Here is a 25,827-nt window from a genome sequence, read left to right as displayed (position 1 = left end):
CCATAATACAGGTGTAGGACTACACAGAGAAGCAGTCTCATGTAAACAGAGATGAGTCGTTTAAACTCTTTTGAGTTTGCACGGGCCGGGAAGGAGAGGAGATGTGTGTGTGTGTGTGTGTGTGTGTGTGTGTGTGTGTGTGTGTGTGTGTGGCTGCTGTAGCACCTCTGTAGACCCGCCCCCTTTCCGCGCTGCACGTTCACGTTGAGAGGGAAGGGAGGGGCATGCGGGCACGTGTATGAATGTAAAAACTAAACAATAGGATGAACACTGATAGATCTCCCTTTGAAACCTCCTCAAAGACCTCACTTTGAAGACCATTGTGTTAAGTATCTATATTAACATAAAGTGTAATCATGCAGGTGACAGGCTGATCCTTAAAGGTGGTTCTAACCCATGTGAAGGCTACATTCACATACTTCATAACAGTGAATGGGTCATTGTTGGAGACGATAACTGGAAGCAGAACAATGAAGATGTGGTGTGTAGGAGCATTGGCTGTGGACAGGCTGTGAGTGGACAGTCCTACACAATGAAACCTGATAAAGCCAGTATATCTGATAAGGTCTGGATCAATGAGGTGAGCTGTGACGGGTCTGAGGATCAGCTGTGGAAATGTCAGAACTTCAGTGGTTGGAGGGTCAGTGTCTCCAACCAGGACTCAGTGAGATGGATTACATGTTCAGGTAAGATCATAACACTGTGTGAGCACACACGGTCGCACACACGCATGGTCACACACACACATTTATTTATATACTGTGTGTGTGTGTGTGTGTGTGTGTGTGTGTGTGTGTGTGTGTGTGTGTGTGTGTGTGTGTGTGTGTGTGTGTGTGTGTGTGTATGTGTGTGTGTATGTATGTATGTATGTATGTATGTATGTATGTATGTATGTATGTATGTATGTATGTATATGTGTGTATATATATATATACGTGCTAACAGGCTAATTGCCAGGTTTTTCCCAGTTTCATTTCCATCGAGGGGCGTGGTCTCAAAGACACTCGGCCTCGGCCCGACCCCGGTCCCCCGTGCTGGAAAAAGGAACATTCCTTGTTCCGCTTTTCCACATGAACTGTAACATACTGTTTATATAATGTATGCATGTGATGTATCTGAGGTGATTGACTGACAGAGTTTTTTATTTATTTCACTGTTAACACATCGGGTGCCAGCGTTTTTTCATAACAACTTACCGTGGGTGCCAGCATTCTCCCATTGACTGCGCTTTGCTGTTTGTTGTTTCCGCGTGCGTTACAAGCAAATCCACGCAAAAAAAAGCATCGATTCATGTTCTGCCATGAGCCTGGCTACAGGCTGGAACCATAACATTCCCCTCGCGGGTTACAACGGGGGGGGGGGGGGGGTCGCGCATGACCGTTTTTCCCCACAGGAAACAGATTCGGAGATATAGGCGTTTCAAAGTAGGAAATAGACAGGAACCGGATGGGGGGAAAAAAAGTGTTTCCGGTGAGCGATCTGGCACTTCCTTCGCAGGATTACAATGGGTGCTCCCAGACATAGATATATATAAAGGCTAGATGGCTCAAGGGGGCGGCGCAAGCGTAGCTCAACCGCGGCCATCTTGCGACGGTCACTCATAACATTATGTCTATGGTGCATATACTTTGAAATAACCATAGCGTGCTCAATTTTCATCCGATTTTCAAACGGTTTGGTGTTTTGTAAACACCAAAGATGTAGTTATGATACTGCATACTTATAATTATAATCATGTTTTTTTTTTAAAATACAATAATATCATAACTGCATCTTTGGTGTTTACAAAACACCAAACCGTTTGAAAATCGGATGAAAACTGAGCACGCTATGGTTATTTCAAAGTACTGTATATGCACCATAGACATAATGTTATGAATGACCGTCCCAAGATGGCCGCCATGTGGCGACGTCGTACTCCATTGGCCAGCAGCGCGGGTGAGTCATCTAGCCTTTATATATATCTATGCTCCCAGAGCTGCTCTAGCCCCGCCCGCGCGGAGAAAAACGAAAAAAACAAAAAGACTGAAATCACGGTTCAGACCGTGAACGGCACCGAAGCTTCGGAACCGCCACTATGTAAACACACGGTTCAGACCGTGTTTGGCACCCGATGTGTTAAAATTGTATTTGTGTTTCTTTTTTTTTTGTAGATAAGATTGAAATGAGTTTGGATGGTTTTAAATGTGCCGGAGCTGTCCAGTTCAACACAACCTCAAATGGAAGCAATTCAAAATACTATGTTTGTTCTGACAACTTTGGTAAGAGTTACACTGCCTGTATGTATGCTTTGATTTATCTCTACTGTACAATATACCTTCAACTTAAATGTTCCCATTTATCATCATATATTCCTGTGATGCTCTTATAAAAAAAAGGGTCTTTACCTTTAAGTTTGAACAGCATTAATGATTCCCTCTCCCACCTTTTTGGTGGATGTTTCTGTCTGGTCTCTGTTGTCAGTAGGATTTCATATGATTCCAATAAAATAAAATACAATAATAAAACATCTGTATTGTTGGTTCCTCTGGCATAAAGCAAAGGAACAAGCTGACCTTGTGTGCAAAGATCTCAAATGTGGAACCGCACGAGATGTGCCTGACCCCATGAAAATGACATCACCAGAGGGATTCACATCCAACAGCAAGATAATTAATTGTACAGGAACCAGGAATGAGGATCATCTGTGGCAGTGTAACCCTCAGCCTGCTAACTGTTCTAAACCTGCTTTCATCACATGTTCAGGTAGGATTGTTACCTCTGTGGTCTTCATCAATATATTATTATCAGCTGTGTCAGACAGACAGACAGACAGACAGACAGACAGACAGACAGACAGACAGACAGACAAACACACGGTTCAGTGAAAGATCAAATGTTCAAGTATTGAAACATAACAGGGTTTATGTTACAGATAATCCCATCTTCCGGCTGGTAGACGGGGATAATGTCTGTTCTGGAAACATGGAGGTGGAGGATGGTGACATGTGGAAGATCACCTGTAATGAAAGCACCAGAATAAGTGCTGATATGATGTGCAAACAGCTGAGATGTGGTACCAGTGTCACACACCACTTTAACTGTGACAGGAATCAATCACTTCCACCGACACTGACATGTTCAGGTAGGCTAACACTAATGTATAGAACTGCTAGTTTCAGCACTAATCTATCAAGAAAGATTCTGCTTAACAGTGAGTTATAGGCCAAAACGTGAAGTGGGCCGCTGTAGCGCCACCATGAGATGATAAAAAAAGAAAAATAAATTGGTGCGGAGGCATTTTGTTCAAAACAGACTGCTCCTGCACACTTTGTAAGCCAATATTAGCCAATCAGGATTAAATATGAGAAATCGGACAGATATGTCTTGATCACATGACTGTAGAGATAATTTGTACTGATTTGCGTGATGTTTGGACAAAATTTGTAGGAGAAATATAAATACATGTTTTTGCAAAAATTGGCCTTCTGGTGGTCTCAATCGGCCTCACAGACACACAGACAGACGGGCGGGCGGACTGACGGACAGGGGCAAAAACATAGTCATTGCATGTCCCCTGGGTGCCTCTGATACGCCCATTTATGGGCATATTGGTCAGATCGGCAGTGCGGCATAGTGTGAGGGTCACGTGGCGACCCCGAACTCTAGATGTGAGGCCTGTGTAGTGGCCTGAACCTCTAGTTATATAAAAGCCATAAGATCTATTTGATGGCAGTCTTCTTTGAAATACAAAATGGAGCATAATAAAGGAGTTTTAAAAGATAATTTAAAACACATAAAACAGAGCATATTTATATGATTTAACTCGTTAGATCTTTAAATGATCTTTTAACTTGGTCCTAACCTTTATCTTTTAACAGAAAGGATCAACATAACTCTCATGGACAATGGAAGTGTCAGTGATTGCTCTGGTACAGTTCATGTCAGTAGTTCTATGGGTCTGCAGCCTGTGTGTGGCTCAGATTGGGACAGAAAGGATGGAGAAGTGCTTTGTAGAGAGTTGGGCTGTGGCAAGGTGAGATCTTATTCTTTATGGTTAATGTATGACTGATCACTTATCTGTGTTACACTGACCTTACAGGTCCTTCTTTACACTTTAAGCCCACATTTACATTACATTTTATTGTGTAATGGCATGACCAGTCACCATTATGTTTTTGCCTTTGTGCTATTAAAATACCAATGTTATACTCTCTCTCTCTCTCTCTCTCTCTCTCTCTCTCTCTCTCTAGGTGATTGACACCAGCACCACAATGACTCAACAACATGGAATACTGGACAACATGAACTGTAAAGGCACTGAGGAGTCACTGTGGCACTGCATGGCCAAGTACAATGACTCTGTCCCATGCACTTCCAACGCTCATGTCACCTGTGAAAGTAAGATAATGATGCCTTATTTCATTAATGTATATTAATGCAGATATTGGAGGAAGTTATTAGGGCATAGCTCTGAAAGAGGTACTACATATACTTCGACTACATATCGCTTCTTGTACAATTCCTGGAGCGCAGGGAGCTCGCCTTCCATTATGCGCTCTGCTGAGCGCACCACCCGCTGTAGGTTTTTCTTTTCTCGGGCAGTAACATTTTTGTACCTGATAGAACGCCTTCAACTGAGCTGTTGTAGTACAGCCTGAGGATGTGGGGTTCTACTCCAAACCTCTTCAGGAGGCGAAGCCAGTACAGTCGTTGCACCAGGGCTGTGGACAGTTCAGAAACCTGTCTCTACATAGTCGGTCCATATGTAAATAATTGTAACTTTAAGACAAAGGGGGGATGCAGCCCCGTCACTGCTGTTTCTGTCTACTCAGTCTGTGTCTCAGAGGAGGGCTGTGGACAGTTCAGAAACCTGCCTACCAGTGACATCATCGGTAGGCAGGTTTTGTCATTTCAAACAAGAAGATAGTATACAGAAGCTTTAACCCCCCCCCCCCCGCCCTCCTTCAGACCACAAGGTAGTGTTCATGAAGAATGGAACGTCCTGTTCTGGCCTGGTGGCAGTAGAGCATGCTGGGAAGGACTACTGGCTCTCAGGAGCCAATGAGACGTGGAACCACACTGCTGATGTGGTGTGTCAACAGATGCATTGTGGGAAAGCCACTGACGTCACCCTGTTTCCTCATGTTCCTTCTGGAGAACCTGGAGAAGGAATGGAGAATGAAACTTGGAGTGAGTCCTACAACTGTTCCTCCACAGAGAGGTCACTGTTTGACTGTCCAAAGGACAACACAACGTCATCCAATCAGAGCATTGCTTTGGTGGAATGTTCAGGTAATGTGTTTTAAATACTGCTGGTGGGTATTTTCTATTTTCTGATTTAAGTGATATGAGCTCTAAGCTCTTCCTTCATGTTTAGATCAACCTGGATTTTCCTGTTTATCATCATAACTTCATTTCAATGCCAAAAAAATCATTCACAATGGCATCCTAATCCACAGAACATTGTTTGAAAACACCTGTGTGATGTCCTTGTTATTTGTCATTTGATTTCAACATGTTCATTTCAACAGGTACTATAACTGCCACCCTGACAGAGCAGTGTTGGGGGACAGTACAGGTGTGCACCCATGCAGGCTGTGGGGGGGTGTGTGCACACACCTGGACTGATGCCAATTCTGAAATGCTGTGTAAAGACCTGGGCTGTGGACACGCCTTCACCGCCATCGACCAGAACATCAAGGGGAATGTAACCATCCTGGCAATGTACCCGACCAAACACACCACCAACCTGACTGAAAGCATCATTGTGGAAAATGACAGAGACATTTACTGCATTGGCAAACCGGCCGTTGTAGTTTGCTCAGGTAAAAGATAAGAAATACCCATTACATTTAGATTATATGAACAGATTTGTTTGTTTGCAGTTTGTTATAAGCATGTTGTTTTTGTCCACTTCTCCTTAAGTTGATACATCTCTTTTTGGGCGCGGTCAAACCGCACTTTTATTTTACCCTGGGCGGAATATGCCAATGCTTTATCATTGCAAATGCATGGATTCATGGTCTTGCGCATCTTTCACTCGAATCCATGCATTTTTATTGACAAGGCATTAGCAGATTCCGCCCCACGGGTAAAATAAAAGTGCAATGTGACCGTGCCCTAATAATATTAATGTCAATGTTACTTGTGACATAATGTTAACACTGTCCTGCATGCATAGGAAATAGTTTCTGATGACATTTTTACAGTTTGATACTGTTTCCATGCAGACAGTGTCAAGGCTGATTTCAAGGATTCCAGAGATCATTGTTCTGGGAATCTGAAGATACTCTATCGAGGCCAACGTTATCCTGTCTGTAAAGAATCCCTGATCAACACTGATGTCCGAAACACCATCTGTAAGGATCTGCAATGTGGAGAGACTGGAGAGACTCTTGAATTCTTTGGACCTTTGCCTCAAAGTAAAGTCATATCAGGACTGATAGACCGTAACATTACTTTACAGGACAAAGGACATTGTTCTCCTGGTGGCCTCCAGTGTTCTGGTATGTCTAGAATGCTTTGTTCTGATTTATTTATTTAACCAAATTTGTATTATATAGATACTGTATAACATAACATTCCATTAAATACAGATCACTTGTGAATGTGAAATGTTGTAGGTTATGATCTCTGGAACTGAGACAATCATGAATATGTCTTGGTCTTCATTAACTATGCTCTGTCCCTGCTCCTTCTCTTGTTAGACTGGCAGAAGATCAGACTACAACGTTCAAAAGAGCCTGGAAGAGCCTCTGGAGGAGATGTGTTTGTTTACAGTAAGAATGGTTCCAGGATGGTCTCTAACCACGGCTGGACAGAAACAGAGGGAGAGAAACTGTGTCGTGATCTCAACCTTGGTGGATATAAAAACCATACAGCATCAGCAGGTTCTTCTGATATGTGGGAGAAGAGCTTCAACTGTACTGATGTGAAGGAACCAAAGAGGATCTGGGACTGTGAGCGTGACAAGAGACCCTCCGGGACCCAAGGAGTCTATCTCCAATGCAACGGTAATACCAATTAACCCATTAAGACCTGAGGCTGATTCTACAAATACCTTCTAAATCAGTAGTTTTCAAACTTTTCCGTGCCAAGGACCCCCAGAATGATACGTATTTGGCCGCGGACCCCCATCTGAAAATATTTTGTGCCAGGGACTCCCAGAAGAGAAGATTTGTGTAAAAAAATGCCAAAAGATACAAACATTTTCAAAACACTTTCAATATTTTTCAAAAATAGCAGATCTACAAGCTCGCACCATGGCACAAAGTGACGCGTGTGGGCTTGTAGATCTGCTACTTTTTGAGAACCACTGTTCTAAATCCTAAGAGTTTTTTGAAAAACTAAAACCTAAAATTATGCTTTTGCAGTTTTAATGGGTTATTACTACACAGTCAGTTTTAATGGGTTATTACTACACAGTCAGTTTTAATGGGTTATTACTACACAGTCAGTTTTAATGGGTTATTACTACACAGTCAGTTTTAATGGGTTATTACTACACAGTCAGTTTTAATGGTTATTACTACACAGTCAAATCCAAAATTCCCAAATTCTCCTAAATTAGTCCATCCATGTTTACACATTCAGAGATACATTTACTCACAGAAGCAGATTTAATATAAAGACTGAAGTTGGGAAAAGGACAGTATTGTCTCCTTCATATTAACCAGTTGAGGGATGATGGTTATTTAGGCCTTATCAGCCTCAGGGCTGTTATTTAAAGTAGATGATTTGAATGACATCTCTATGTGACTCCAGATAACATGTTTATTTCAGACTCATCAGATCTGTGTGGTTGTGGGATTAGAGATTGTGTTTGTTTGTTTGTTTGTTTGTTTGTTTGTTTGTTTGTTTGTTTTTGTTGATTTGTGGAGATTTTATTTCTGTTTTCCCAGAAAACCGTGTGGTTACCCTGTTGCCATCAGGGAGATGCTCTGGTCTGGTGATGATCAATAACATACCGGTGTGCAGCGATCATTGGGACAACAAACACTCACAAATAGTTTGCCAAGAGCTGGACTGTGGTGATGCTCTCTACTTTCAGAAAGTGAGATGGTTTCCTGGGTTTTATCACATCCATTGCCACGGCTCTGAGTCCACACTGGGACACTGTGAGACAGAGTATGGCCGGTGTGATGATGACCTGGTGGTGCATGTCTACTGTAGAGGTGAATGCTTTGATAACAGTCTATCTTCTGGTAGATATAATATAATAGTGTGGTACAGTATGTGTTTCTGGTATAAAAAGGCCTCAGGCTGATTATGATGACACATTAATGATGTGTTTGTTAATAATCTAAAGTCAAGCACAGTGGCTGACCTTTCACCTTTCAGTTGCTGCTGCTGCTCTCACTGCCCCCCCCCCCCCCCCCCCCCACCCCATCACACACATACAAACACACACACACACACACACACACACACACACACACACACACACACACACACACACACACACACACACACACACACACCATGATGTCAGAAAGTGTAGTTTTTATTGTTAGATTAGAGTAGTGATGACACGGTAGATACGAATATATTGTTTGATATCTAATAGGTGGATGGGGCAAGGTGACCATGCTATTTGCTATTTGCATTCCTTGTTCACTTTTCTGATGAAATCTACCTGATGAAAAGCACTTTAATTAGCTAAATGTAATTGAACAACATAATTTGGTAATTCTATACCTTCAAAGAAAGAATTTAATCCAGATATGGATTAAACAGCATTATGAAAGCATTCTGTGAAAATGGAAAGCTCACATTATGAAAGCATTCTGTGAAAATGGAAAGCTCACATTATGAAAGCATTCTGTGAAAATGGAAAGCTCACATTATGAAAGCATTCTGTGAAAATGGAAAGCTCACAAGCCGGTAGATCTACCTTTTTTTAAACCATTTTTCAAAGTTAAAAACCATTGGGGTGAGTTTTCCACAAAGTTGGGGTGAGTCTTCCGGGGTGAGTTTTCTCAGGTCCTGGGGTGAGTGTTCCTACCCCCGAAAATCTTGGGGGTGAGTTTTCCTACCTCTGGGGTGAGTATTCCTACCTCTGAGGTGAGTTGGTTTTGGGGTGAGTCTTCTTGATACCGGTGGATACTATAGTCTACTTACAACACAATGTGTTTATTATTATAGTGTTTCCTCATGAGACTTAACATGTTGGTCAACAAGCGCTCATTAAACAATGATAGATAATATCACAGTTAATCGGCAAAATTTAACCCCAAATGGTCTTTTACTTTTGCAGTGCATACAGTCGTGGACAAATGAAATGTCAGAGTTTCCTGTGGGATTACTGTGAGACTACATCAAGGGAAGCAGCAGGGATTCAGCAGCTAGAACACGTTAAAGGATAGTCATTTTGTATAATAATAAATAAAGTCAGATGGCAGAGGGTTAAAGTGCAGGAGTGATGGGGTGACTCCTGAACAAACACTTTTGGGGTGTTACTGATCAAACACTTTATAGCAATGATTACTACCAGATTATAGAGCTTTTTGTTTTAACCAAAGAATATCATTTACACTAGCTTCAATAATGAATTAATTAATTAATCAATGAATGATAAACCATGAACTTATTTCCTAGTTCCCAGACATAATTGGTAATGGGTTGACATTAAGTATTATTATTTTCATTTGAACCCTTTAGACCCAGATGGACTTTTGTGGCAAGTTGTGTCTGGTACCGTATATCAAGAAGACATAAGGGCTAATGTTATTCTAATACTGTGGTTCATTTAAACTTACCCCCCCTCAGAGCCCAAGGTAGTGTTCATGAAGAATGGAACGTCCTGTTCTGGCCTGGTGGCAGTAGAGCATGCTGGGAAGGACTACTGGCTCTCAGGAGCCAATGAGACGTGGAACCACACTGCTGATGTGGTGTGTCAACAGATGCATTGTGGGAAAGCCACTGACGTCACCCTGTTCCCTCATGTTCCTTCTGGAGAACCTGGAGAAGGAATGGAGAATGAAACTTGGAGTGAGTCCTACAACTGTTCCTCCACAGAGAGGTCACTGTTTGGCTGTCCAAAGGACAAGACAACGTCAGCCAATCAGAGCCTTGCATTGGTGGAATGTTCAGGTAATGTGTTTTAAATGTTGCTGCTGGGTATTTGTACCGAAAATAACCTTAAGCTTAAAAAAAGTGTTTCCGTCATGTTTAGATAAGATATTTGATTTTCCAGTTTACCATCCTAACTTTACACATTCACAATAACATCCAGAGAACATGGTTTGGTCACACCTCTTTGACGTTCTTGGTATATGTCATTACATTTCACCATGTTTCAACAGGTACTATAAATGCCACCCTGACAGAGCAGTGTTGGGGGACAGTACAGGTGTGCACCCATGCAGGCTGTGGGGGGGGGTGTGCACACACCTGGACTGATGCCAATTCTGAAATGCTGTGTAAAGACCTGGGCTGTGGGCGTGGCTTCACCAACATCGACCAGAACAGCGAGGGGAATGTAACCATCCTGGCAATGTACCCGACCAAACACACCACCAACCTGACTGAAAGCATCATCGTGAAAAATGCTGCAATCTTTCGAGATGGTAAACCTCCCTGCTCCAACAAACCGGCCATTGTGGTTTGCTCAGGTAAAAATACATTTTACACTACATAAAAATACCCACACTACATTTAGAATATGAACATTTTTTAGTTATCAGATTGTTTTAAGCTATGTTGTTTTTATCCACTTGTACTTCACACCTTCATATAACTTCATTTTGTGAAATTCAATGAACTGAAATGTCTTTAATAATCAAATATCAATGGTACTAGTAACATTGTTATCACTGTGCTGTACATGCATAGAACAATCTTGTCACAGTGCGGAGTTTCGGCCCCGCCCCCTTCCTTCTCTCGACTCTGATTTTGGCCTTAAGTGCTGTGCCTGGACCCGCAGCGTGCCCGGCTGCAAGCCCTTGGGCTAATGACTTGTGTTGTCTATTTAAGACTTTCCAGCCGGTAGCCTTTTGCTGGATTATAATCATTGTTCACGGCGGACCTGCCTGTCCTCGTTCTGTACCTGTCCGTGTTCCCTCCTGTGTGAGGTTGTTTTCTGTTCTGTCTTTTACTGAAGTAAAGTATCATTTGTCAACTTACACCTGTGTTGCGTCCTGCACTTGGATCCTCCCTTTCCCTCCGTGGCCGATTCGTGGCAAATCTGATGTTGTTTTTTATTCTTTTATTTTTAAATAATTTTGATTATTGATTCTTTTTTTCCATGCAGACAGTGTCAAGGCTGATCTCAAGGATTCCAGAGATCATTGTTCTGGGAATCTGAAGATACTCTATGGAGGCCAACGTTACCCTGTCTGTAAAGAATCCCTGATCAACACTGATGTCAGAAACACCATTTGTAAGGATCTGCAATGTGGAGAGACTGGAGAGACTCTTGGATTCTTTGGACCTGTGCCACAAAGTAAAGTCATATCAGGACTGGTAGACCGTAACATTACTTTACAGGACAAAGGACATTGTTCTCTTGGTGGCCTCCAGTGTTCTGGTAGGTCTAAAATGCTTTATTCTGATTCAAATGTATTTAACCAAATGTGTATTGTAGTAACTAGAAGCTCGCCCCCGCTACGCGGGGGCTCGCGTCTAGCCCGCGGCCACGCCCACGTAGCGCCCGCGGCCACTTGGCAGCTCATATAAGTGGCGTAGCGTCCTGAGGGCCAGTGGGGCCGTGGCTCGGTCAGTGAAGACCCTGTAGTGCGGATGATATGTGGCATAGAGGGGCAGATTGTAAATCCCCAGAGGAAACATCCGTGGGCTACCATTGGTTCAGCGATGTGTGCGGTCGCCCTGCGGCCCCTCCTCCTCCACCAATGTGCAGTATTGAGAGCCCTGACGTCACAACAATTGGAGCGATGGGCACTGCACTCTGGTTGGTTAGGGTACACCTAGGGCCCAGGTAGAACCCAGTTAAAGCCTGCATGGGCAAACCCAGTTAGGACCCGCCTTGGTCCCACATAAACATGGCTAGTTGGGGCCCACCTAAGGGCCAGGTAGAAGCTACTTATAGCCTGCATGGGCATCGCAGTTGGGACTGAAGTGGATGCCGCTGACATTGCTGACATGGGGTCCATATGGTTTAGCCCACCTTGAAACCATATGGGAACTACGCTGGCATGCAGGCTGGAATGCAAACGCTGCATCATACCTGTAGTGTGTAGTTTGATGTTGTGTGTGTAGCAGATATACCTGCAGTGTGTAGATCAATGTCCATATGAAAGTCAATGCCCAGCAGTGTTTTTTTTTTCTCCAGCAGAGTTTCTAGTGTCTCTGTCTCTCTCTGGAAGAGGTTGCACATGAACTCTGCAGCCGCACTGAGACGCTCCAACACAAACACTCTGACATTAAGCTGCTTCACACAACAAACATCAGCACCACGCTGCTGTTTGTCCAAAAGACACAATATCTCCTCTCCCACCGACGTCATGTGTTCATTTATCGACAGCCGTCCAGACTCCTTTTGACACATTTTACCTCGTTTATCCAGCTCTCACTGACTCTCCACATCGGGCTGTTATAGCGCCACCATGAGGCTGATTAGAGAAATCTCAAGTGGAATTTCTTCCTCGGCATAGTGGGAATGTGGGTGCAAAGTTGCACGGAAAGTGCATGCTGTGTTCATAATGTGAGGCATTTTGGTCCAAACGGAGCAGTCCTGCAGACTTTGGAAGCCATTTTAGCCAATCAGGATGGAATATGAAAAATCTGAAAGGGCTTTTTTTTTAATGACTGTGGAGATACTGTGTACCGATTTGCGTGATGTTTGGGCAAAATATGTAGGAGTACTGTGAGAAAAGGTGTTTAGGAAAAAGCGGCCTCCTGGTGGCACTGTAACAGGGCCATGTGAAAGAAATAGGGCAGAGGTTCTGAATTGGCAGCCAGGGAGTGTGTGTGCACAGTTTCGCTGCGATCAAGTCAACGATGTGAGAGATTAGCTATCACAGACGGACGGACAGGTCTTGCGCCATGCCTTTCGGCCTGGCGGAGACAATAAAAAAACGAAAGTAAAGGAAATTACCATTTCTGCAACAAAAGTAGTCAACAAACTATACTATAAAAACATTGGCCACATTGTCAAATAATCTAAGAAAGAGGTAATCATGTAGAAAATAGCCGATCTACAAGCTTACAAAGCCTCTCAACGTGAGGCGTTTCGAGCTTGTAGATCTGCTATTTTCACAATATTTACTTGTGGAATGGAGTCAAACAAAATGGGGGGGTGGCCAGATCAATTACGTTTATTGGGGGGGGGGGGGGGGGGGGCGGCCTGAAAGGGTTGATAAGCACTGCTGTAATTGGAGCGAAATTATCTGAAATTACTACATGACCATAATGCAGCCTAACATGCGTTGCACGGGGCGGTCCTGCCATTACGTTAGTTACTGTAGTTGCTGTGGAGCTACATAGTTCTCCAGAAGACACACACAAACATACACCATCTACAATGGACTAACTGAGCAGCAATATTGACATTCACCACACGAACGTGCATTGTTGACAAAGTGATTGCACAGCCGCTGCAGGCATGACAACCACGTTAGCGTTAGCTACATGCCACTATCACAGCTCCCTGTCCGTCGTTGCTGCGACTGAATGTGATGGCTACAGCAAGCTCTCTGCGATGCCATTGTCTGGAGACTGCTCCTGGCATGACACGACCAATGAGAGTGAGCGCTGTCGTTGTTGCTAAGATACGGTGCCGTCACTGCCCCATAGCTTGTAGATCTCTCACACATGATTGGCGTAGGCTGCGTTGCCAGGTCTGACTGTTTGTATAAGCGATTTTGGGCTTATTTGGGTGCACTTTTGGGCTCGTTTCCATAGACCACGGCAGCGCTTATTTCTTTCCCGTGACCGATGTGGCAAAAAAAGGTGCAAAACGAACCATCCGGAAGTAAAGTGCGAGATGAAATATATAGCACTTTTTGATTATTAGAGAAGGAGACAGATGTGAAGGTGGAAAATGGAATGTAGGAGATTATATAGTTTTTCATGAGCGATTTTTGTAGCAAGTTGTGAGTGAATTGGGCCACTCCTGTGGGCGGGGGGCTGATTAGAACCATTGGGGTTTGGGAAGGAGACGCTCTCTGTTTGAGTGGAAAGATACTGTGTAACATTAGTTTGACAGCTCATTAAATACAGCTACATTGTGAATGTGAATGTGGATGTAGGTTATGTCTCTTGGAACCGAGGCAATCATGAATATTTCTTAGTTTTCATTAACTATGCTCTGTCCCTGCTCCTTCTCTTCTTAGACTGGCAGAAGATCAGACTACAACGTTCAAAAGAGCCTGGAAGAGCCTCTGGAGGAGATGTGTTTGTTTACAGTAAGAATGGTTCCAGGATGGTCTCTAACCACGGCTGGACAGAAACAGAGGGAGAGAAACTGTGTCGTGATCTCAACCTTGGTGGATATAAAAACCATACAGCATCAGCAGGTTCTACTGATATGTGGGAGAAGAGCTTCAACTGTACTGATGTGAAGGAACCAAAGAGGATCTGGGACTGTGAGCGTGACAAGAGACCCTCCGGGAACCAAGGAGTCTATCTCCAATGCAAAGGTAATACTAATTATTACAACCCAATCGGCAGAGGAAATTCTGTCGCTGTACATGTTTTACAGAAACGTTTAACATCAACGTTTCTGGACCACAACAATGTTACATTTTAGTCATGTTACATTTCAACGTTTAGGTTTATGGTTAGGTTTAGGATTCGGGTTAGGTTTAAGGTTCGTTAGTAGGCTACATTATACTGAGGGATTGTCTCAACATGGTCCGCATAATATTCACACGCAATGTTTTTTGGGATTAAAAACAATTTACAGTGACAATGTTTGCTCTGGCAACCAGGCTGATTATTACTACACAGTCAAATAAAACATTTCAAAATACTACATTTTACATTTTACTTGGAGATAAAGTAATGCGCATGATTGTACAAACATTTAATATAAAGACTGATCGATGTTGAAATGAGGAATAGGACATGCAGTTTCCCCTTTCTCTTTTCTCCATATTAATGAGTTGAACATTATTGGATGAGAGTTACTTAGGCCTTATCAGTCACAGTCGATAAACACCTAAGTGCTCTTTTAAGTACTTGATTTGAATGATATTTATATGAGACCTCAGGTAAAATATTTATTTCAGACTCACCAGATCTGTGTGGTTGTTGGATATGTTTTTTAATTTTCATTTTGGTTGATTTGTTGAGATTTCATGTATGTTTTCCCAGAATCCCCTGTGGTGACCCTATCAGGGAACTGCTCTGGTGAGGTGAAGATGGATGGTCTCACAGTGTGCAGCGATCACTGGGACAACAAACACTCACAGATAGTTTGTGAAGAGCTGGGCTGTGGCAACGCCTTCCACTTTAAGACACATGGAGGAACTGGGTCAGATGTTTACCTCGTCCGTTGCCACGGCTTTGAGTCCAACCTTATGCAGTGTGAGACGGAGAGAGGCCGGTGTGATGGTGGACTGGTGTCTGTCTACTGTACAGGTGAATATGTGTGATTACTGTCACTATTCTGATTGCTTTGATAGATCTGCAGAGGAAAAGTGTCTGTTTGAGCAGATACTGTTTGATTCTTTGAGCTGTTTTGAGTCTGAACATTAGCATTCTCAATAAGAACTGTATATTAGAATGCTCAGGAATTATGCTTTATTTTATTTTTAAAAATGTTTAAATGGTATTTTATTTGTATTTGTTTTATTTGGCAAATTACATCTGTTAATTATTATATAACACAGACGTTGAAGTGCATAAGGACTTTGTTGATATGAATTAATTAGATCTCTTTATTAATGGGTTGTATGATACATTTTGATTTTCATTTGAAACATCAATGGATTTCAATATATGTTTCTCTTTTGGTGCATGGATACTTGTCCTATAGTTGTCCTGTACTTGTTACTAAACTAGATCCATTCAAAAGTGTGTTTATTGCAACTTGTTACAGGTGAATAAAGCAGGTGTTTATTGTAACTTGTTACAGGTGAATAAAGCAGGTGTTTATTGTAACTTGTTACAGGTGAATAAAGCAGGTGTTTATTGTAACTTGTTACAGGTGGCATTGAGTTCAACACCACAGAGAGGTGCAGAGGAACACTTAAGGTCCAACATGGAGATCAGTGGGAGCATCATGTGTGTCCTTTAAATTTAACAAAGCATTTCAACAACCTCGTGTGCAAGCAGCTTGGATGTGGTGACGTCATGGAGGACTTTAAGACAGACCTGAATCACACAGAGGAGGTAGACTACTGTTTACTCTTTGCTTTATTAAGAAGGAGAAGAATACTGCATATTTATAGAATGCTTTATATTTCCGATTTATAAAATGCTTTCAGTCTTTTAGACTCTTTTAGACAAGTTTTGATTTTGATTTTAGGATCTGGAAACGACCCTGGATTGCACAAACAATCAGTCAGACATCAGAGATTGTGTCAGCCTGCTGTCTTGTAAGAAAGTCAAACCAGCTGAAATCTATTGTGAAGGTACCAAACCTGCTTTAATATGAACAGTATACAAACAATGAATCCTCTTAAATTACATCTGTAATTTCCCCTTGCTATTCAATTGCTATTCTATCTAATCGCTTATGAGTTAAACAATTATTAATGAATATGTTTATGTTGATGGCAATACAAATCAACTACACATGAACTACATTAACCCTGGCATATATTAGTTTGTGTCATGTCATTGTAGGTGAAGATATTCAAACATTGTCTTTAATCATTTTCAACAATAGCAGAAATGCAATGTGTCACAAGCTTGTAGATCGTCTGTTTTCCCACTATTTGTCATTTTTAGGGCTTTAAGTTGTTAAAATCTTGCGACTTGTGAGCTTGTAGATCAGCTATTTTTGCAGAATGTTTGTCTACTATGATATACCTAAATACAGACTCTCAGTTCCATGTGGTTAATCACCTGATTTCAGATCTTCCCACATCTGAGGATCTCTCTAGGATCACCACTGTCATTGTGGTTGTTCTGACCATGATTCTCATCTGCCTCTTCCTGAGAAAACTCCTCACTGTTCACTGTGAGTAACTTTATATTATAATGTTGTTGTTGTCGGGCAGAAACCTTGTATCTCCATATTTCAAATTGTTCATAAATGAATGCTTTACTTCATCATACAAGAGTGTTGACCAAAAGTAGTGAGAATAGCCGATCTACAAGCTCACAACGGTTGTGAGCTTATAGATCTGCTATTTTAACTATTGTAAAGAATAAAAAAGGAGCAGACATACAAGGTTTCCACCGGACAGCAGCGATATGTTCTATGCCAGCAGGTGTGTTCTGTTGCTCAAAGCGACAGCGATTACCAACAGAAGCATATTGGGGAATTTTGGCTATTTTTTATTTGGGGGGGGGGGGGCGTTATACTCACACGTTTAGCTGTGCTGCTCGTTTCCCGATTGCACGATCCTTACAAGTTATACCTCGTTATAAAGGTGATTAATCAACGGTAAATGACATTAAACACAATACCAATTGGTGTTATTGAAGGGGAGAAATAATCGACCACAGTTACGTTACAAACGTTTTGTGGGCAGTTTAGATGTTTCTTCTTTCATCCTTTTTTATACATTCTTGCACCAGTCATATTCTAACTCTGTTGTTATCTAGTAAGAACATCTTCACAAGAAGACGAAGTGAATGAAGGCGTTGAATACGAGGATATTGGCATCACTGCAAATGAAAGGAGAGCATTGGGTCTTCCTGGTGAGTGATATTTATATGTTCATCAGACGTCTGTATGATACTCATTATTAAACTCACTTCCACTGACCCACACTAAAGGCCAGTCCACTCCATAGTCCACACCAATGCAACTACTTGCAACCAATGCCAGTTGTGACTATAGTTGTATTGCTGCTGTCTGGCCTTAAATATTTGCAATGCAACTCGTTTCAACTTGTAACCAACTGCAGTTATTATGTCATCATTTACAGACGTAAGAGTCAGACGGAACCTTGTAGGAAGATCTTCCTCCTCCTCCTCCTCCTCTGATGATGATGATGAAGATGATGATGAAGAGAGCGTCATCCACATGCCCCGTTACATCAATACTCAACCTGCAGGAAAGTTTGGAGCCTCTGTACTATATGTTACACTATACAATAACAATGACATCATAACACTGTACTATATGTTACACTATACAATAACAATGACATCATAACACTGTACTATATGTTACACTATACAATAACAATGACATAATAACACAACTATGTACTGTGTGTGTGTGTGTGTGTGTGTGTGTGTGTGTGTGTGTGTGTGTGTGTGTGTGTGTGTGTGTGTGCGTGTGCGTGTGTGTGTGTGTGCGTGTACAGATAGTGTGATCTATGAGGTAGAGGATCCACAGGAGGTCTATGATGATGTGGACACAGATCCTGACAGACTGGGTATGAATCATATTATATTTGTTACATAAACATGTATAATTCATGTCCTTTGAAAGAAATGGATTGTTTCTGATCAACGTCACATAGTTTATATTACAGTACTGTCCTTTACAGCCGTAAGGCTAGGATAAAATGTGCAGCAGTGTTGTGATAAATGTAAAGTTGTTCACGTTGTCGTTGAGTTTGACTTGTTTGCTTGTGTGTGTGTTGTATTTGTTTTGAACGCAGCATCCAGACCAGAGGGGGCAGCACTCACACAGAGCGACGGAGGAGATGCGTCCTCCTTGTCTTATGATGACATCGATGAGGAAGTGAGCTTCATCCACGACTCTCAGCCCCGTTCCATCAGTCCTCAACCTGCAGCAAAGTCTGGAGACACTGGTAAAACCATCAGTCCTCAACCTGCAGCAAAGTCTGGAGACACTGGTAAAACCATCAGTCCTCAACCTGCAGCAAAGTCTGGAGACACTGGTAAAACCATCAGTCCTCAACCTGCAGCAAAGTCTGGAGACACTGGTACAACCATCAGTCCTCAACCTGCAGCAAAGTCTGGAGACACTGGTACAACCATCAGTCCTCAACCTGCAGCAAAGTCTGGAGACACTGGTAAAACTTTCTACTGATAAAATGCACAATACTGAGCAACTCAAAGCAATACTATACTTTATAATATACAATAACAATGAGATAAAAAAAATTAACAAAATACTATATTGAAGGTCATGACCGTGTGTTTGTGTGTGTGTGTTTGTGTGTGTGTGTTTGCGTGTGTGCGTGTGCGTGTGCGTGTGTGTGCGTGTGTGTGTGTGTATACAGACAGTGTGATCTATGAGGTGGAGGACCCACAGGAAGTGTATGATGACGTGGACACAGGAAGTGACATCACAGAGACGACAGTCTGAGGTCCACACTGGACCCTGACCTGCAGACCACCTGGATGAACTTTGACCTGCAGACCACATGGTAGCACATTGAATACATTGCTCTGTAACACATTGAATTACCTTGTTGTCTCTGCCAGGCCGAAGGCACCGTTGGCTGGATCTCAGTGAAACTGTGCACACACACTCCCTGGATGCCAGAGCTGAACCTCTGCCACACATTTTTCACATGCACCAGCCTATTATAGCGCCACCAGCAGGCCAATTTTTTTTTTAACTTTTTTTTAAAATATTACTCATATCACGCAAATCAGGACACAGTATAAAGTCATGTGATCAAGACGGATCTGTTTGATTTTTCATATTCCATCCTGATTGGCTAACATTGGCGTGAAAGGTTTGCAGGATTGACTGATTTTTGAACAATATGCCTCAAATCAGTGTGAAACTTCAAATTGGCCTGTAACAGCACCACCAGGAGGCTGATTTATGATTTTGCTATTACTCCTATAGATTTGGTTCAAACATTACGCAATTAATACACATTATCTCTATAGTTATTTCATCAAGACTGACCTGTCCTATTTGTGTCTCCGTCAAGCCAAAAGGCATGGCCAAGACTATGTTTTACACCCTGTCCGTCCGTCCGTCCGTCCGTCCGTCCGTCCGTCCGTCTGTCCGTCCAGCCGTCTGTGACCAGCTAATCTCCGGCACCGTTGGCTGGATCTCAGTGAAACTGTGCACACACACTCCCTGGATGCCAGAGCTGAACCTCTGCCCCACATTTTTCACATGGGCGTGTTATAGTGCCACCAGGAGGCCGTTTTTGCAAAACATTTTTTTTGACAGTACTCCCACAGATTTTGTCCAAACATCACGCAAATTGGTACACAGTATCTCTACAGTCATTAAACTAAACTAAAGTCTCTCAGATTTTTCATATTCCATCCTGATTGGCTAAGATTGGCTTCCAAAGTGCTCTGTTTAGTACAAAATGCCTCAAATCATGAACACAGCGTGTGATTTCCACTAGGCCGAGGAAGAACATTATTTGAAGTTAAAGTTAGTTTACTGTTTAGTTTTACTTTATGACTTTTATATGAAGTTAAAGTTAGTTTACTGTTTAGTTTTACTATGACTTTTATATGATGTTAAAGTTAGTTTACTGTTTAGTTTTACTATGACTTTTATATGATGTTAAAGTTAGTTTACCGTTTAGTTTTACTTTATGACTTTTATATGATGTTAAAGTTAGTTTACTGTTTAGTTTTACTATGACTTTTATATGATGTTAAAGTTAGTTTACTGTTTAGTTTTACTGTATGACTTTTATATGATGTTAAAGTTAGTTTACTGTTTAGTTTTACTGTATGACTTTTATATGATGTTAAAGTTAGTTTACTGTTTAGTTTTACTGTATGACTTTTATATGATGTTAAAGTTAGTTTACTGTTTAGTGTTACTATGACTTTTATATGATGTTAAAGTTAGTTTACTGTTTAGTTTTACTATATGACTTTTATATGATGTTAAAGTTAGTTTACTGTTTAGTTTTACTATGACTTTTATATGATGTTAAAGTTAGTTTACTGTTTAGTTTTACTTTATGACTTTTATATGATGTTAAAATAAGATTTTATGATGTATATAGTTTAGGATCATTGGGATTGGTTCTTTCAAGCTTCCTGTATTTACATATTATCCACTATAACCACAAGCTATACTTCTACTTACAGTTTTGTTTTGTTTTGTTTTTGTGCTATATGATCTTTCATTAACCACTATAGTTATTCATGTATACTGTTTTCACTTACATAAGGCCTTATTTCTTTTAAAATGTCTTTAACAATGATAAAATAACCATTTGTTTTTAACATAGGCTTATGTTAAACCATGAATGACTAGAATGAATAATGTCTATATGACTACAGTGATCTATGGTTCTCAAAGTGGGGTCTGGAGGCCCACAGGGGTTCTTGAGGGGGTCCATAGCCAAATGTGTATATATAATATATATAGCATCAAAATCAGTTAAACCACTTTAATCCTATTGTATATACACATCGGTTATTTGACGAGAGCAGATCTACAAGCTCACAGCGCGTCGCATCCCATCCCGACACGTTGTGTGATCTTGTAGCCGATGGATTATACCTGGCTTAGTTTTTTTCATGTATGCTTTGTAATAATAATACTGTAATATAAATCTGCAAAGTGAAGCTGTCAGATAATTGTAGTGGAGTAAACAGTATAATATTTGCCTCTGAGATGTAATGGAGTAGAAGTATCAAGTATTGGGGGTTAATGGACATATTCAAGTAGTAGAGGAACAGTACCTCAAAGTTGTAGCCTATTTAGTAAGTACAGTACTCAGTACTGTAAATATACTGAATTACTTTCCACCAACCAGCGTTGCCATGTCTGCTTATTATAAGCGACGTTGGACTTGTTTTTCTATAAAGTCGTTTGTAAATATTGCTAGTTGCTGTTTTTTCTTGGGTTTGTTTCTGTAGTGTATAGAGGCCTATTGTAGTTGATTATTTAGAATTGCTTCTACATGTTTTGATTATTGCTTAAACCAGTGGTTCTCAAACATGAGAAGGACCCCCAAATGAATGTGTATTTATTTGTCCATGGACCCCCATCTGAAATTATAATTTGTGCCAGGGACGAGGTTTGTGTTGTTAAAATATTTTTAAAAATATTCCACATTTTGCACTTATTTTTCCTCAAGATCATTTTGAAAATAGCCCGATCTACAAGCAACTGTGAGCTTGTGGATCGGCTATTTACAAATAGGCAACTTTAATATAGGTTTAAAGTGCTCATGTGGCCTAGTGATTGATTGATTGATTGAATAATTTAGTCAGAAATGTACTTGTGTACAGCTCGTGATACAGTCAGACATTTAGACTAAAAATATAACACATAAGTCCTGGGGACTTAATTGTGTCCATTGTGCTCACAGTCACTTCTATCTGGCTTGTTATCATAGACGTGGTTGCTTATTTCTCTCTCGCAAGATCTGGCAACGCTGTTCACCACTGGATCATAAATAGCCCTGAAACATGGAGCAACTTGTTCCTGGTTTTGGCTCTTTTTCCATTTACAACCCTTACATCTACATAAACCATCATGTTTCAAATATAAAGTGCTCACCCCCCGCACATGGATGTAAAAGGTTAAAACGCCTGGGTCTAAGTACCCATATCTTCTGTATTATTCAATAAAAAAAGCATTTTAATCCGATATGTGGCCATTTTCTCTTTTTTTTGCCATTGCTTTAAACCAGGTAATCCTATCGGTTAGAAGGTGTATTGCACTCTGATATACATTATAACTCTATGAGAAAATGGCCGCCGATAGGATTACAATTATTTTCATTAAACAACATTGAAAATACGGGTACTTAAACCCAAGCGTTTTAACTTAATACATCTATGGCCGTAGAGGAAACACTTTATATTAGAAATGTGAACGTGTATGTAGATTGTAGGGTTGTAAATGTAGAAAGTGGTAAAACCAGGAACAAGTTGCTCCATGACGCTCGTGACAGTGTTTCGATTATATTGCTGTATTGTTGTATTGTGCTTTTTGCTTTGGCAATGTAAACGTATGTTTTCTCATGCCAATAAAGCCCTTTGAATTGAATTGTTTCGTGTGTGTGTGTTCTCCTCTCCGGCCACACGGAGGCGCAGTGGAGCCGTGAGAGGAGCTGTGTGGTCGCTCTTTACTACAGAGTCGTCAGTCTGCGGAGGTCAGAGGTGAACTCTGCTCATTTTGAATGAAAGTCGCAACAATGTTTTCTTTTATTTTCATCTCATTATAAAGCCTTTAATATTCATACTTTAAAGAGGCTTATTTTAAACAACGTGTTAAAGTGTTAAACAGTGAAGAATCATGTGTTTCTAATGTTTAAATGGATCAGAACAAACATTAAGGTAAGAGACGTTTTTAATCTCATTATAAACAGTAATAAGATAAAGGTTATAAACTGATTATATTTATAACTTCATCTGAATCTCTGTCTGCAGGAAACCAGTGGACAAAGTACTCCTATCTTTCACTTAAGTAAAAATATCAATACTGCAGTGTAGAAATACTAAGTGAAAGTCTGGTAAAAAAAATAAGAAAAAAAAAGTTAGTTAAAGGTTATTTCGTTCATAAGCCATATAGTACACATATATGACATTTCATACAATAACAACTAAAACAATTAAAAAACTAAAACTAAAGCAGCACCAGACTGCTATTATAATGGATGCTATTCATGCTATTATCTATAATGGACGAAAAGCTTTAGCATCATAGCCATGGGTCACATGATGAGCGTCATGGAGCAACTTGTTCCTGGTGTTTATGCTTTCTCCATTTACAACCCATACATCTACATAAACATTCATATTTTAAATATAAAGTGTTTAACTCATGGCCATAGATGTAAAAATTATATACGGGTCCTCAAGAAGTACCTGTATCTTTTGTATTGATCAATGAAAAGCATTTTAATCCTATCGGCGGCCATTTGCTCATAGAGTTATAATGTATATCAGCGTGCAGTACACCTCCCAACCGATAGGGTTGTGTCATTGAAGGCATATGAAGGAAAGCTTGTAAAAATGGCCTCTGATCGGATTAATATGCTTTTTTATTGAACAATACAGAAGATACGGGTACTTTCTGATAGCCCGTATGTAATTGTTACATCCTTGGCCATGAGGTCAGCACTTTATATTTGAAATATGAACGTTTATGTAGATGTAGTGGTTGTAAATGGAGAAAGTGCCAAAACCAGCTATAAGTTGCTCCATGACTGTCATGACATGACTGTCATGTTTAGGGCTACAGCTTATAGTGCCTTATTATACCCTTCTTGCTTTAAATAAGCTTTATAAAACAGAAAAATATATTGCAGAATAATCAATCAAATTGAAGCAAAGACAACCTTTGTACAATTTGAATAATTACATTAATAATTACATATTATTGTTATAGTAATTATTATTATTATTATTATTATTATTATTCATTACCATATCAATTGTATACATTTTTATTACATTTGCAGATAGAATTACACATTTTTAAATCATTTACACAACTATTCCATATTTGTATCGCTTTTGCAGATACACATTGTTTTTTTAATATTTGTTCTGACCTTTAGTTACTTTAAGCATTGAGAGGAATACTTGAAGCAACAATATTGGGAGTGAGTTCATGTATTTATTTATTATTGACTTTCAATATTAATAAATTATCATTATTATTATTATTATTATTATTATGATTATGATTATTATTATTATCATCATTATTATGATTAGCTCAGAGCAGCAGCTTTAGAGTTATATATAACTGTCATTTAAATCATCTTAAAATAAATCCATTTACTATAATATACTATAGGCTAATATACTGTAGCCGCTAGCAACTCTTTAGATGCTATAATGCTATCTGACATCTAGAGACGATAGACCAACCCTTAACAGCCCATTCATCCAGACAGAAAAGTCCTTTTATATCTGATGTATTAAACTACGTTAAACTCACCAACATTACAGCTGTAGATAAAGCTTGGTTCATCCTCTTTGTATCTGTGGAGTTTTAGTTTAATACAAATCCACCATAGAGACGTGCTATATGTACTTTACTTTTTCTTTTATTTCTTCTTTTACGTATATGTAAAAAATTAAAACATTTGTAGCTCAGATCTTTGCTTGTGGGGGGTCCCTGGAACTAAACATTTTGAGATGGGGGTCCGTGGCCAAATACATATCTAACAATGTTTTCTAAATCCTCACAGAATGTTATCAGTGGCTCTTCAACCTTTTTCATGTCAAGGACCCCCACATTAATGTGTGTTTGGCCTCAGAGCCAGAGGAGGCGTCTACCTTTATGTGTCTATACGGGATGGACCAATCACCATGCACCTTTTTTGAGTGGTGCCAACCACTCCTACCTTTGAACTTGTCCGTGTGTCCGTATGTCCGTCCGTATGTTTGAGCACGGCTGATTGGTCAAGCTTCACGGTCAAGCTTCACGTGTCACGTGACAATATGTTGTCACGTGACAATATGTTGTCACGTGACAATATGTTGTCACGTGTCACGTGACAACATATTGTTGCTGATTGCAACACAAGGATGCAACCAGTTACACTTTCAAAGGCACCACTCTCTTCACACTGGGTGTGATTTTTGGGGCGGTGTAGCCGCCCCCTATAAGTGAGTTTTGGACACCAACCAAAACATTTGTGTACCCCCTAACCCTTCCATTGTTAATGCAAATCGATACTTTTTTCATATCAGCCAATCACATTACAGCTAGTGTCATCACCACTAACTGTAATGTGATTGGCTGACTTTGCAAATTCAGGACTGTGATTGGCTAGCGAAACACATGACACAAGTGCAGCCCTATGAATAGCAGTATGGACTTAAAAAAAAGTAAATTATCCTTTTTTTAAAGTGAGTCATGTTGTGATGACCACACACCGCCCACTT

General features: G+C 40.5%; 3 protein-coding genes across 3 annotated transcripts in view; all 3 read left to right on the top strand.

Moving 5' to 3' along the window:
- Positions 1 to 5,623: 5,623 nt before the first annotated feature.
- On the top strand, positions 5,624 to 8,307 carry LOC311057461 (scavenger receptor cysteine-rich type 1 protein M130-like; the record flags this gene model as incomplete). Its single annotated transcript, XM_084074418.1, has 5 exons — positions 5,624 to 5,807; positions 6,213 to 6,488; positions 6,690 to 6,995; positions 7,884 to 8,156; positions 8,291 to 8,307. The coding sequence occupies 5 exons, from the start codon at positions 5,624 to 5,626 to the stop codon at positions 8,305 to 8,307; spliced, it is 1,056 nt and encodes a 351-aa protein (XP_083930544.1).
- Positions 8,308 to 9,671: 1,364 nt separating this feature from the next.
- LOC311057460 (antigen WC1.1-like) lies at positions 9,672 to 20,343 on the top strand. Its single transcript, XM_084074417.1, has 13 exons — positions 9,672 to 10,074; positions 10,287 to 10,595; positions 11,234 to 11,509; positions 14,274 to 14,579; positions 15,256 to 15,522; positions 16,091 to 16,275; positions 16,412 to 16,517; positions 16,964 to 17,068; positions 17,659 to 17,754; positions 17,985 to 18,117; positions 18,373 to 18,440; positions 18,669 to 19,046; positions 19,257 to 20,343. Exons 1-13 carry the CDS (start codon positions 9,768 to 9,770, stop codon positions 19,340 to 19,342), a joined length of 2,622 nt encoding a protein of 873 aa, XP_083930543.1. The 5' UTR covers positions 9,672 to 9,767; the 3' UTR covers positions 19,343 to 20,343.
- A 2,846-nt stretch (positions 20,344 to 23,189) lies between these two features.
- The window catches only part of LOC311057459 (uncharacterized protein), a 66,333-nt gene continuing 63,695 nt past the window's right edge, over positions 23,190 to 25,827 (top strand). The window contains exon 1 of the mRNA XM_084074416.1: positions 23,190 to 23,262. The gene's annotated coding sequence lies outside the window, so the exon portion shown is untranslated. The remainder of the gene's footprint in view (positions 23,263 to 25,827) is intronic.

The sequence above is a fragment of the Gymnoscopelus microlampas genome, assembly GCF_963454915.1.
Source record: "Gymnoscopelus microlampas genome assembly, chromosome: 12".
Taxonomy (NCBI): Eukaryota; Metazoa; Chordata; class Actinopteri; order Myctophiformes; family Myctophidae; genus Gymnoscopelus; species Gymnoscopelus microlampas.
Note: the sequence above shows the minus strand (reverse complement) of the source record. Positions and strands in the feature narration are given on the sequence as shown.